General features: G+C 38.4%; 1 protein-coding gene across 1 annotated transcript in view; it reads right to left on the bottom strand.

The window, feature by feature from the left end:
• SV2C (synaptic vesicle glycoprotein 2C) overlaps nucleotides 1–14,898 on the bottom strand; it is a 114,208-nt gene that overhangs the window by 50,962 nt on the left and 48,348 nt on the right. Inside the window, exons 3-4 of the mRNA XM_027709971.2 lie at nucleotides 13,051–13,231; nucleotides 742–893 (exon numbers count right to left, since the gene is read on the bottom strand). Coding sequence (XP_027565772.1) covers nucleotides 742–893; nucleotides 13,051–13,231 — 333 coding nt within the window. The remainder of the gene's footprint in view (nucleotides 1–741; nucleotides 894–13,050; nucleotides 13,232–14,898) is intronic.

Below are 14,898 nucleotides of genomic sequence, written 5' to 3'. Positions count from 1 at the left end.
CAGGGAGAAGTGCTTGAGAAGCTGATTTTTAAGAACCCCTGAGCAGTCTCAGCAACACTGGAGACCTGTGAGCACTTAACTCTTCTGAAAGGCAAGCCCAAGAGACTCAGAATTGAATCTGTACCTCCATATTATGTTTAACCGTGTCAAGGCAATTAAAGAGCTCTTTCACAATGTATTGTGTGTGTGTATAACTTCAGCCATTGCCCTTATGCATCCTTATCGCATTTAAGTGCACTCTGTTCCATATATCTTTTTTTACACCACTAAAAAGATGTAATAAGAAACATTCTGCACAGTTTTCTTTTCAGACTAATTTCAGATTTCAGCACTGCAAACATTAAGAAATTTTTCACTCTTCTTCTCAATAATGTATAATTGACAATTTATCTCTGTATCAAAATAAGCACCAATCTGACATCCAGCAATTTAAAATTTATTTTCTCTGATGCAAGTCTCCACATGATCTATTTTCCCCAGATTCAGCAGTAAAACCAGTTATATTTTCATGTGTTCAGGTTTTCAGTAATTTAAAGAATCTGACTAAACATGGATATTGGCTAATTTTTGGCTCTTTTAATAAATTACTTCTTATTTAGGGTACAACCTACTCTCACTATATTCACCAAAAGTGGGGTCAGTATTTTGAGAACAGACATGAATACCCCCTTTTAAGATATACTTCAAGAGCTTTACTTTCACACTAGAAGAGCTACAAATCACAAGGTGCTGTTTTCTTACCATAATGAGGAATTATTGCCCAAGCCATTGCAGAAGCGTAAATACCACCAATCATCCAAAACATACAGAGCCAGCTCAGGTGTTCACCTCGTTTCTCCCGAGCAAGCACTTCCGAAAAATAGGAGAAGACTGTCGGCAGTGCTCCACCGATCCTAAAAGTAGATACAGAGCATGGATTAAGCAAGAGAGTAACAGCTAGATGAAGTTTGAACAAGCTGCAGTCCTCTAAAAGTCAAAGAAAAAGAGCTTCTCTGGCACAAGTGTTTTTTTCTAAAATTGCACCATGTGTTGGAGAACATTAGAGGAAACTTTCCTCAGTTTGGACACAAATTTTGTCAAATATTTCCTTGAAAATTCTACGTAGTATCTGTTGCATTCAGTGTTTCAAGGGAATTGTCAGTGTGTCAGTCACTGGAACAGAAACCATCACAAAGTCCTGAATTTCACCATTACAAAATCACGGCAGCCTACTGACAGGTGCCAAAATACATTGCTATTAATGGTAAAATAATAATAATTTTCCCAAAGAGTAATTGGTATTTCTCTAAGTCTTGCCTCCCATTATTTAGGTAATCAGGAAGTAACTAAATGTCGATTTTTTTTTTTCATACATATTTAAAAGCATTTTCTATTCAGTTGCACTTCATGTCTGGCTAAGCTCATGCTGGCTTTTTACTTAACTTTTTACAAAAAGCCTATGCATTCATATAATATTCATTTTTTCACATGGTAAAATAAGCACTCTCTGAAGGTCAGGTGGACAAAAAAAAAGACACCTTTGACTAGGCCAGGTTGCTCAGAGCCCCATTCAACCTCATCTTCAACACTTCAAGGAATGGGGCATCAACAACTTCTCTGGGAAATCTGTCCCAGCCCCTCACCACCCTCACAGGAAAGAACTTCTTCCTAATATCCAACCTCAACCTACTCTCTGTTCATTTAAAAACATGCTCTTGTAAAAAGTCTCTCTCCATTTTTCTTGTAGTCTCCCTTCAGGGAGTGAAAGTCCAACTATCTTTCGATGAATGTTTCTCATAGTTGAGCCTGCTAGCTCTTACAGGCTCTGCCAATAATGCAGGTTTACACTTCCAAGAATTCTTACTACATATGCAGCTAACAAGGGCTGTATCCTGTTTCTTCTCATGGCTGAAAATACTGAAAGCCTTCCCTTGCAAACTGCCCTGTCACAGGCAACAAGAGACATTGTTCTCAGAGCTTCTCCTGGATATTCCGAGTGAAGAATGGTGGAAGGGACATGGCCAAGGGTGAAATCACAGGTCATTTTTCTGTGAGGGGGAAGACCTGCTGTCTCAGTGCTACTATGGATTCAGGGCTCTTCAGTTCCTAAAATACAAATGGATTACAGCTATGATGTCTTACCCTCCAGGTATCAGACACAGTTTTGATTTGCACTCCCACAATAATGCCCAAATAGACTATTCGTGCACTTAATTAGAGTTCCTTCTCTAATGTTGAAAATTCACTAGCAGAACAAGAAACAATCTTCCTCTTTCCTGCCAAAGCTGGAAAGTGCTAAAGTGTAGTTACAGGTGCTCTATTTCAAGAAGATCTAATTTAATAGGTTGCGTATGGAATCCATTGGGTGGATGCTTCATGTAGAAAGAACCTACCCTGTCTCAATGACATAAAATGTACAGAGAACCTGACCAAAAGCGGCAAAAAAGGCATCTCTTACCTTTCAGCATGAACCAATGGTACCATGAAGGATGGGAGGTTGATGCTGCTTTAGCAGTTAAGACTGTTCCAGGGGGATTGACATATATGCTACATCCTAAGGGTTCTCCAAGATTTCAGAAGCATTGTCTGGACTGACCAAATTAATGGAATGACATTTCTACCAAGTAGACCTTTTGGACATGTAAGAGAAATTTTGGAGCCAACAAACTAAAATGTTATTTTGGATATGCAAATAACCAAGAAAAAAATCAGCTTTGAAAACTCACAATTTTTCTGTTTTAACTGATGTGATTAAGTTGGCATTTCCAGTGAGTACATCAAGAGGCTAAGAAAAGCTTAAAGTTCAGATACTACATTCATATTGACTGAACAGTGATAACAATCTGTCTACTGTTTAAACAAGAAATAAAGGATGTACTTCCATTACATAGGCAAGTGCTGCTCTTTAGAGTTGAAGGTCTTTGTTTCATAGCAATAGTATAGTAAAGCATGTTGTTTCCTTCTTTGCACCTTAAACCCTGAGATTAGCTCAGTTGGTTAGAGAACGGTGCTAATAACACCAAGGTTGTATGTTCAGTCCCTGTATGGGCCATTCATTTAAGAGTTGGACTCAATGATCCTTAGGGGTCCCTTCCAACTCAGAATATTCTGTGATTCTTCGAGCCTGTGAACAGAAAATTTGCTTCTCAGCTTGTTAAACTCTTCTTCATGTAAATGCAGAATGATACCGCTACAAGCTTTTAGGATACCAGTACCAAGGAAGCTCTTCCTATGTCACAAATCTACTACAAGGACTAAAAAAATGCTATGAAAATCTTAGGGAGGTTAATCAACAGTGATTGATTAACTCACTGTTAATTAATCAGTGAGTGAGGAGGGAGATGGAGAGGAGGCATCCAAATGCAGAAGCCAGTTCTTTTGCTCTTATGCTGGACAACCTCAAGGTTGCAGTTGCCATGTCTCCATTCCCTAAAACTTGCTCCTAAATTCAGAGCAAGTGATAGCAGAAAGGTAGAGCAGGAACAGCTACAACTGTAATCACACCAAACAACAATGAGAAAACTCCTTAAAAACTGAATGGACCTAGAGAACTTTCATTTAGGGAGCAAAGAAATTTCTGCCTGACTCTTGCAGAAATTTTAATATGTGCTGCGTACTACAGTCATTTTCCATTATAGAACTAATATGGTATCTGGTATACTAAACATTGCTAGCAGAAGCATAAACTATCTCTCAAAGACTTGGGCAAGGGAGGATAGGAGCATCTCTGACTTCTTCCATCACTCTCTTGTGAGGATCTTTCAGATACTTCATCAGCTATTGCATAATATGAATTAATTTATCAAATGTTCATATTAAAAAAAACAACCTCCATATCACCCAATAGCTGCAAGGAAGAATGCACTTTTAATTATAAAAAAGGAAAAAAAAAATCCATGGAAAGAACAGAATCCGATTCTCAACATTTTTGTATTGTAAGTTTGAAAGCAGACTGCTTCTTTGCTGCCCACCAACATTGTGTGGAATGGATGGTGGCACGCACAGAGGGAATTCTGAATAAAACTGAAAGCAGAATTACTACTAATTTCTTATGTAGGAAGACTTCATCTTCTGTTTTAAGGGAAATGAAAATGTTATTTTCCCACATGACACAGTATCAAGTCTGCTTCTGGCAATGAGCTGGTTTGATACAGTGGGCTGTCTGCTGTTAGTGTGTTTATAAATCATATGGTTCATCCTCATTTGTAGAAAATAATTTGATACATCAAACTATATTCTTCTCTTGATATGTCTGCATGTGCAGATGAAAATCCTGTGAGAACTGCATTGACTTGAGAAGAATGTTCATTCTAAAAATAGGAAGAAGTTTAACTTTCCTAAATATAAATTTTTCAAGCAAGCTGAAATTTTTACATCTCATCTGCTATTCATGTATGTTATTTCTTCAGTCATCATAGCCAAAGCAGGGGACATAAACTTGTTATCCACAGATCACAGTGGGAGTCCACGCATTACTTCCTAAAGGGTCACAAAAAGTGTCTACAAGGTGCAAACATATTGTGAATATGTGCATTTTTTACACCTCCACAGATAAATTGTGTGGTATCTGAACATTTTTTAAAAAGATTAAAAAAACCCACTAATCTAAACCTCAGGGTTGATGATCATGAGTGATAAGTGTCTCCAGAATAACAGATTCTGTAGCCCAACAGCAGCAAGAGGCAAAACTTTGTCGAGGTTGGTTCAAGATCATAAAATAAACTCTCTCACTATAAGGGTCAGTCTCTGCACCTAGAACATCAGGATGCATGCCTTCAGCCTTGCTTTGTAAGAATATATAGAATATATAAGAATATATAGAAGAACAACACCTAATAAAGAGTAAGAACCTTTTGCTCCTGCATATATTGCTCCATATGTGAGAGAATAGCATAAATATCAGTCAAAAAAATTACAAATGTCAGCTACAACATTTTCCACTTATTTTTCATCTTACATGATAAACCCCATCAGAAGTAGGCAGGGCAAGAGAGAATGCATAATTATATATTTATGTACACTCAGTTCACGCTTGTTCTGGAAAATTATGGGGAAGGAGAAACCAAAAGGAGATTTAAGTGATGCAACTTAGGATAGTAGGATTCAGTGAAACAAACAATCAGCTAAGATACATTTGCATTTTCGTTGTCACAAATAAAGATGAGAAACGTCTGCTAATCTACCTTCAGAGCTATGATTTGTCACAACAGACTTTTGCAACTGCACAGTGTGACAGCTGTAATGAAAACACGTCTGTGAGGCATTCAGGAACCTCTGGCTTCAGATAGAAGCTTTATTTTATTTGCAGATTCACTAGCCAAAGGGGCTTGACATGCAAAAGCATACAAGGACCAGAGATAATCAGAAAAAAACCCCAAACCTGTACAGAATGCTAAGTGCACAAGGTAGGATGGTGCTTTTCTGAAATACCTTGTCTTCTCTTTCAAAGCTAGACAATTTCCAGACTAGAAATAAAGATTGTGTCTGTGTGAGATTGCATTTGCAACTTGTCACCTTGTTATTTGCAATTTGTTAAAAAGGGATAGACCTCAAGAAAAAACTCAGAGATTTGGAAACAACCTATCACCCCTTGTCCTTCCATTCAATTGCATCTACTCTTCTCTCTTCCTGTTAACAGTTCAATACCCCCCTACCACAAGTCTCACTGAAAAACATCTCTGTTGTTTTCCTTTCTGAACTGCCATTAGACTGGCAAAGGATCTAAGGGTGAGCAGCCAGACTGACAAGTTCTCCTGGAGAACTGCTGGATAAAACCCAAGAAAACTGCAGCACACTATAGACTAAGCTTTGCTGATCATTCTATCCATGTTTAAATACAAGTGTTTCCTTGGACTATGCATACTAAAGAAGTTGCCTTGCAGGTACATAAGGGGCCTGTATGCTATTAATAGCAAGAGAGTCTTTGTAAAAAAGATTCATGTGATTATTTACTGAACTCTACCGTACTGTCAGTTCTGATAAAAGCTGAACTGATGAGCAAATAATTCTTTCCCTAAATTTGCCCCACACTATTAAGAAAAATCAAGTCTAATATGATGTCAAATTCAAGCATACTGCAAAGAATAATTGCAAACGATTTGCTAGATATGTCAGATAAATTACTTCCACATCTGCCAGTACTGGTAATCACAAAATCATTGTTTATTAATGCATTCTTTTGCAGATTTTCTTCTTCTGTTTCATTCATCTTTTTAAGTTTTTACTTAAAAAACAGATACCATGGTTGGTGTCTGTTATAGACCATCTAGGCCAACCAGGAAGAAAAAGCGGATGAAATAGTCTATAAGCAGCTGGGAGAAGTCTCACAATCACTAGCTGTTGTTCTTGCAGGGGACATCAACTTATCAGATGTCTGCTGGAAAAGCATTGTAGCAAAGAGAAACAGTTCAGGAGATAGCTGGAATGTGTGAAAGACAATATCCTGACACAGTTGGACAAGATGCCATCAAGGAAGGGCACCCCACTGGACTTGTTGTTTGAACAGAGAAGGATTCGTGGGAGGTGTGATAGGATGGTTGGAGGCTGTCTGGGGCACAGTGATCAGAAAATGACAGAGTTTTTGATTCTCAGAGAAGTAAGGAGAGGTGTCAAGGAAAACTGGTATCCTGGACTTTTGGAGGGCAGACTGACCTCTCTAGGAGAACTGGTTGAGAGAGTCACTTGGGAGGTAGTCTTGATGGGCAAATGAGTCCAAGAACACTGGACATTCTTAAAGAAAAAAAACCTAATGGTGCAGGAGCAAGCTGTTCCCATGTGCTGAAAATTGAGCTAGCAGGAAAGAAGACCAGCCTGGCTGAACAGAGAGAGTCATACTCAAGAAAAATCCCAGGAGTTCATAACCTTTGAAAAAACAGGCAGGCCATTCAGAAGGACTACAAGAATGTCATGAGTTTATGCAGGGAGAAAATCAGAAAGGCCAAAGCTCAACTAGAACCTAATTTACCTACGTGTGTAAAAGGCAAAAGAAAATTTCTATAAATATGTTAACAACAAAGACAGGTCAAGGAGAACATCCGGCCTTTATTACATGAGGGGAAATAAATAGTCAGACCAGTTGTTTTCAGGGTAGCCAGCCTCCTGATCTGTAAGACAAAGAGAAGGAAGAGAACAAAGCCCCCATAATCCAAGGGGAAATGGTCAGTGACCCACTACACCACTTAGACATTCTCAAGTTTCTGGGGCTGGATAGGATCCATCCAAGGGTCCTGAGGGATGTGAAAGTGCTCACTGAGCCACTTTCCATCATTTGTTGTCAGTTCTGACTAATTGGGGAGGTCCCAGTCAACTTGAGGTTGTGAAAAATGGCACCCATTTAAAAGAAGGGCCTAGAGGAGAATCTGGGAAACTACAGGCCTGAACTCAGTGCAGGGGAAGGTCATGGAGCAGATCATCCTGAGTGCCATCACACAGCATATATAGGACAACCAGGGGATCAGGCCCAGCACACTCAGTCTGTTTGCAGATGACACAAATCTGGGCAAGAATGGGAACATGCTGGAGTCTAGGAAGGTTCTGCAGAGGGATCTGGACAGTATAAGGTTCAACAAGACCAAGTGCTGGGTCCTGCCCTTGGGTCACAACAACCCAAGGTAGTACCACAGGATGGTGGAAGAGTGGCTGGAAAGCTGCCCAGCAGAAAAGGACACCCCCACAGGTGCTGGTCAAAAGCAGCTGAACATAAGCCACAGTGTGACCAGGTGGCCAAGAAGACCCAGGTGACATCCGGGCTTGTATCAGAAATAGTGTGACCAGTAGGACCAGGATAGTGATTGTCTCCCTGTACTCAGTACTGGTGATACTGCACCTTAAGTGCTGTGTCTGGTTTTGGGCCTCTCACTACAAGATGGACATTGAGGCGGTGAAATGTGTCCAGAGAAAGCAATGAAGTTGGCAAAGCATCTGGAGCACACTTACTATGAGGAGTGGCTGAAGCAGCTGGGGGTGTCTCGGTTGGAAAAAAGAAGGCTTAGGGCAGGACCTTATTACTCCCTACAATCACCTGAACAGAGGTTGTGGGCAGGTGGTGATCAGTGTCTCCTTTTCCAAGTAACAGTAGGACAGATGAAACAGCTTTAATTTTTGCCAGGGTAGTTTTGATTGTACAGTAGGAAAAATTTGTTCATGGAAACATTTGCAAAACACTGAAACAAGTTGGCCAGGGAAGTGTGGAGTCTCCGTCCCTGGAGGGATTTAAAAGATGTGTAGGTGAGGGGCTTAGGAACATGGTTTAATGGTAGACTTGGCAGTGTTGGGTTGATAGCTGGCCTCAGTGATTTTAAAGGTACTTTCCAAACTAAATGATTCTATGACTCTATTACATTTCTTTTGATTTTTTTCTGTCATGTCGTCTCTCTATATTATTTATATATTTCTCTTGTCTAGCCTTTCTCTCCCTTTTGTATGATCTTCCTTTCCTCATAAGAACACTCTCCTGTTCTCTTAAAAGCAAGGGGAAGACCATTTCTCACCTGGCTATCCAAGGTTTAGATTAGTCAACTTTTAGCCACATCTGAAGCTGCAAGGGTGGAATCTAAGCTATTTGGAAAGCTCAGACCTTGCCAGCTGCTTCCTTGGCTTCATTGAGAAGCATATATCCCTTTTGGCATAGGCTATTAGCTTTAAAGCCAATCACCAGCAGAGCTATTCATTAGCTTGCAGTGTAAAAACATTGATAGCCCTGAGTGGGAGACAGCTGAATGCTGGAGAGAAATTAAAGGCAGAAAGATTATGACCTTTTCAGGGTGAGAGGACACAAGATGCTTCATGAAAAAGAAGTGGAACGAGTGGGTATGAAGTGGTAAAAGATAAATACAACATGATACAAAGTACTGATGACACACAATTATAAAAGCAGGCTGTTGGTCTAGATCTGAAGTTCCTGAAGGTAACTGCTTGTGTAGACCAACCATTTTGTCCTGTGTCCACATTGTCTATATCTCTCTTGGAACATTTTTACAGTTGTGATGTATATAGACTTCTTGCACATCCTTCCTTGTCATGGCCTCTAAGAGTTTCTTGCCATTACATATAATATACAAAACTGGTGGTAAAGGGCAGTGTGTGTGGACTTGCACAGACAATCACCTCAAAATTGTAAATTACAAGAAACTACATCCATTATTGTTAACTTTTGATTCCCCACAGGAGTGTGAATAATTTGAGAAAATACCTGAATTACGGTTTTAGTGCTACTACAGTGACACAAGGACTCTGTGGTAGATTCCAATTATGTGGAAGGAGTACTGCAGGAAGGTTTAGAGGTATTGCCTGAGGAAGGATGAAGAAAGCTGTCTGAAGGTCAGTCTGGAAATTCTGGCAAATTGAAAGAAATCTCTGTAGTGTGAAGGAGCAAGAATCAGGATCGGAGTGGATTCAGGAGTGGAAAAGGATATACAGCAATTGAAAGGACTTTATTATACGGACTCCGGGAATAATATGTGGTTTAAAAATAGGACATATTTATTTAGCAATTTTTCTTTGTTCATGAAAAATAGTAAGTTTCTTCCAGGAGCAAACATATGAGGTTGTTCTGAAAAATTTCTAAACTCTGGTTCATCTCAGGATATTTATTTCAGCTAGGTTTTTGCTGCATGGAAACTTTGACTACTTTTAGAAGTAACAGTTGGGCTGGATAAGCATGATACGTTTTTCCAAATTGTATCATCTCTGGCTATTTCAAAGCAACCAAAATGAAACTTGTGGGGCTAAGATAAAGGGCACTGTGGTGTACTTTTAATCACTTTATCCTAAATTGAGTTGTACTTAAAAAGGCTGCAACTAAAATTATCTGTATCACAACTAACAAACTAATAGCTTAGATTACTTTTTTGTAACAGAAATTAGATAAAACTCTATAGCTGAGAAGAATATTTCACACCAGCAGTGTTGAATAGACAACAACTCCAGCTCCATTCAAGTTAACAGCAATGTTGTGAGTCATGTTCTGTATCAGAGAAACCTTTCTTTGACAATTTTCAACAGATATAACAAGGTGTGTTTTCATGAAAAATCTTTGCACCTTCCTCCAGTGGCTAATGATGAATACAGCTCACAGTTTCTCATCTAGGTCTTTTTACCTTGTGGGAAACCAGGTCTAAAACCCTCCTAGACCTTTATCAGACTTTTGGATTCAATTTCCTTTTCAGTTTTGATTTTGGATTAATCAGTGGAAGAATCACAGTTATAATATTATTTTCTGTGACAGGAAATGATCTTGAAGATTTTCTAACATTTCTTTATTCTTTTCTCTAGCTTAAGTTCATCTTTCAGACTTTCATACATATCAATGCCCTTTACACAGCAACAGCTTAATATTATTTATACTGGTTTGCATTCAAAACACATTTTGAAAATGTGTTCTGTAAACACATTTTGACTACAAAGGGAATATTTCATAGTATTTTTAAAATAAGTACAATCTTCTATCAGATACTGGGTTTATTTTTTCATGTTTCTTAACTTTTTTTTTTTAGATTATCTAGAAGCCAACAGACCAGTTTAAACTCTATATACTTAAATGGTTTTATTTAATTTGAATAGTTCTTAATATTTTATTGATTTTTAATTTAATGAAATTGTCCTGATAACTCTCTACTCCTTTAAAAAACTCTTCTCCTATCTGAGTAATAATACTATTTTGCCTTTAAAACATATCATTCAGTTATTTGCTTAAAATTATTCCAATTTCATATTTGGGCTCTTTGATTCACACAAAATTACTGGAGCAAAGCCTCCTCTCTTGCTAACAAAGGCACAGTGGCACATTATTAAGAAAAGAAGACTAGGAAAAATGCGGGCCCTTTTTTTACCTCAGTCTTCATCACTGAGTGCTCCAGCCACACTGGTTGCAGAAGGCAAGGCAGGGGCTGGGAGAGTGACAACACTGCACTGTAGGAGAAGATCAGATTAGGGAACATCTAAGAAACCTGAAGGTGCACAAGTTGATGGGACCTGATAAGAAACATCGGTGGGTCATGAGGGAACTGGAAGATGAAGTTTCTAAGCCACTATCCACCATACTTGAGAAATTGTGACAGTTTGGTGAAGTTCCCATTGACTGGAAAAGGGGAAACATCTCATTAAGATGTGCCTTCTCTCATCTTGAGGTAATGAGGAACAGATTCTTTTCTAGAAACCCAGTGGCTTTTTCTCTTTTCTAGAAACCTCCTGCAGCTCTGATATCAGCTGAAGGAGATTATTCTGAGGAAAAATCCAATCTTCAAATAACACAGCGAATGTGAGCCAGCCATGCATCTTTCTCTGCAGTAACTGCTATGAGGAATGACTCTGCAGGTCATCCTGTCTTTTTTGTTGTGGCTGGTTAGTTGGTTTTGGTTTGGTTTGGAGGGTCCATTTAAAATGTAGTACATGGTGATAAATTATCTATGACCTGTTCATGTAGCTCTCAAAGATGGCACAGGAGGACTTTGGACAGAGTGGGGACACACAAAGAGATACAGGATACAGATACAAAGGGCATGCTCCTTCAAAGCATTAATCATAAGCTGTGTTCACAATAGAACACAATTCCCAAGTCAAGATGTACATCTATCACAAGGAGAGCTACAGACACTGATCATTACTGTAAAAGCAAGGAGAAGACCCTGCAGGCAAGTTTGTTATGAGGCATAGAAAATACCTATTTTGCTGTATGTCTCAATAGGGACAATCTAGGCGAAAGGCAACAGTGTCACAAAACTGTCAGCCAAAAGGCAAAGCTTAGTAGCACAAGGTACTGCCCCAGTGAATTAAGAAGGGTGAGCGATATTACAATAAGCTTCTGGACTTTGTCTGGATCATAGAAGAGTGAAAGTGTCATGAAACATGATCTGTAGTGTTTCTCTATGGCATGACAAAACATAGCACCTGGAATTTATGGTGATCTAGGATACGGGATTTTTTAATTTTGTTTTTCTAAGCTTTTTTTCTTTTCAATAATTAGAGTATTGCCATTTCCCCTTGTCTTTTAAAGTCATATCTGGCAAGCTACTGACAGACTAAGGAGATTCTTCTAGCTAGAGGACTCCTCGTATCTTCCTCTCTCCTCTTGCCCTTCCATTCCCCTTCATACATCAGTTTAAAACTACTTAGTGCTATGGTAATTTTTTTTGGTATTAGTGTCTAGCCCTAACCTGCTTCAGACCAGTTCAAGGGATTTCTAAAACAACAAACATCACACAACAGTGTTGCTGCACTATGGCTACATACAGCCAACAAAACAACAAGCAGTGGAGTTTGTGTATATGACCTAACAACTCAGCCACTGTGCTCCTCTCTGTTCAGCATCCTGATTAGTGAAAGTGGCCTGAATTGGAGTTGTAATCAGGAGTTTTGATCTGAATCAGGCCATTACCAGAAGTGCCAAACTAAGCACACCAAAGAGCAGAGTTCTCTATTATCCAGGGGTGCAGTAAAAGTAGAAGCTTTCTCACAGAAATTTACTTGTGTATCTCAATGTCTGTTCATGGAAGTTTAAAATTATAAACGTAACCATTAGATGTATCTAAAACAACAACTGAGAAGTTATTTAAATGAAAAGTAAAGAAAACTCAGGGCCACAAACACCATTCTTCTGAAGAGAACAATAATATCTGACACAGTCTAGAATTTCATTTTAAATTTTACATTCTTGACTGCAGTGGCATTACAGAAAATATTATGCACACAAACACATTAGAAATTTCATGAATATTACTAAAATCTTAGAGTACACCTGTGGGAAGGGTATTATTTTGCTGACTGAAAAAGATACTGTATGTAGAGAAGCTGAGGCATAAAAGAGTTAAGCAAGTTGATCAAATTTACAAAGCAAAACCTTTGCAAAAAAAGAACAAACCTAAACTCACAGTTTTCAGTCTGTGTCTTTCCCCTAAAATCATTATTCTTCCCCTTCCAGTTGTGATTTAGCAGTGTAGTAGCAACACAGTAGTTGTTTAATTCTCTCACCCCTGATACAGACTGTATTTATACATTAAATAATGTACTTTTGCAAACAGGAAAGTTTTATTAACACTTGGAATTGTGGAAATGAACAGAACCAGAGTAGCTTACCCAAATCCAGAAAACAAGCGACAGAAGAGGAAGAAGCCATAGCCCTGGACAAATGATGAAAGGAAGGCAAAGAATCCATTGACAGACATACATATCAGGAGTGACTGTCTCCTTCCCACCTTGTCTGCCAAGCCTCCCCAGAAGAATGCCCCCACCATCATCCCAAGGTACACTATGCTACCTGTAATACACAAAAAAAAGATATTATTTTGTGAGCATCATAACTTGACCACAATTGATGACACCAAAACCAGTTAATCTTCTGTATTTATGAAAAAAAAAATACAAATTATTTTATCCTTTCTCACTGCATAGAAATTCCAGAAAATAAGCAGTCTTGTAGGAGATTAATCATTAGGAGTAATATGTCTAAATCTAAAGAAAGCTGATTGTGAAACACACTCTCCACTTGAGATCTACAGAACTGAAAACGTCCAGCTTGACAGTCTTTTTCTCACTCCTTCTTCAGGGTATTACTTTATTTAAAAAGGCAATGTCCTTTATAAGCAAAAGCACTCTACTGTTCTTGATTCATTATTTTGGGTTTTTCTGTTGTGTTTTCCCCCCAAAGAATTTTGAACAAGTACATTACAGTTTAGCTATATATATTAAAATGACATATGTAAAAATAATTTTGAGATTTTTTTTTTAACATTAATGATGTTTTCCACATGAAGTACTTTCTCACAGAAAGATAAGTTGAAATATTTAACATTTTGACCATTCACATTATAGCATATTGTACATTATTTCCTTTTCAAGGACAAACTTCCAGTGGAACACTTGACAAAGATACACAACACATTGAGCAGGCTGTCAGAAGAGAAAAACAATTGCCAAATTTTCGATAGCACCATCAAATTTGTTTGATATATGTAATTCTTTTTTTGTCTACTTTCTTATTGAACTTCCCAGGTTGGGTTTTATACACCTAGCATATTGCTACCATCTTATACATCTACTAGAGAGCAGACATTAACTATAAAGGTGCTGGAAGCACTTAAAATACTAGCAATCCTTGCTTTGTGTCTCCTTTTGATAAGTCTCAAGAATGGACAAATTCTCCAGCATCTCTGCTGAACTTTAATTGCTGTTGTCTAAAATTCTGGCCTTCCAAAGGATCAGCTCTGCCCTGAAGAAGGTGGTTGGATGGGAAAGGAAGCTGAAATAAAACATTTAAATACCTAGACTTGGTTAAAGACTTATTAATGTAGAGGTTAATCATCAGTATTTCCATGCTTGGAATTCCAGATGATAACATCTGAAGTGCTGGCATCTGCGAAGCCTCATGCACCCCAAATTGTCCCTGTTTCCCCTTGTGTTTTGTACAAGTAGTTTTCACTGCTCCTTCCTTATGAGACATAATTTAAAACTATTTGATAAAACACACATGTTAAATGTATATTAGCAAGATCATAGAATCATAGAATTGCTTAGGTTAAAAGGTTTCTCAAAGATCATCCAGTTTCTATTCCTCTCCCGTGGGTAAAGACACCTTCCACTGGACCAGATTGTTCAAAGCTCCATCTAACCTCAGCACAGGAGAACAGATCCATTGCTGCTCATCACAAGAGAATTGCGAAAGCAGCAAACTCCTTAAGAACAACAGCTAAGTCTCTTCTCAAAATAACTTCTGTCAATGGACATTTTCTGGGTGTTGCTGGGTTCTCAGTCTTTCACCAAAGAATGCTGATGAGAATGTGGGTAAATCCAAAATCTGCAGAATTACTAAGATATCTCTGTTTACTTTTCCTTTAGCTCAGGAAGGACACAGATATTACAATAATTTTTTTGTTTTAGAGGCGTTTAGGAGCAGATATTTATCAAGTAGTTCCTCCATTCTGATCA

This window comes from Pipra filicauda, unplaced genomic scaffold (genome assembly GCF_003945595.2).
Source record: "Pipra filicauda isolate LSUMZ 115617 unplaced genomic scaffold, ASM394559v2 scaffold35_size7292922_pilon, whole genome shotgun sequence".
NCBI lineage: Eukaryota > Metazoa > Chordata > Aves > Passeriformes > Pipridae > Pipra > Pipra filicauda.
The sequence above is the reverse complement of the archived record's forward strand: the minus strand, read 5'-3'. Positions and strand labels throughout refer to the sequence as shown.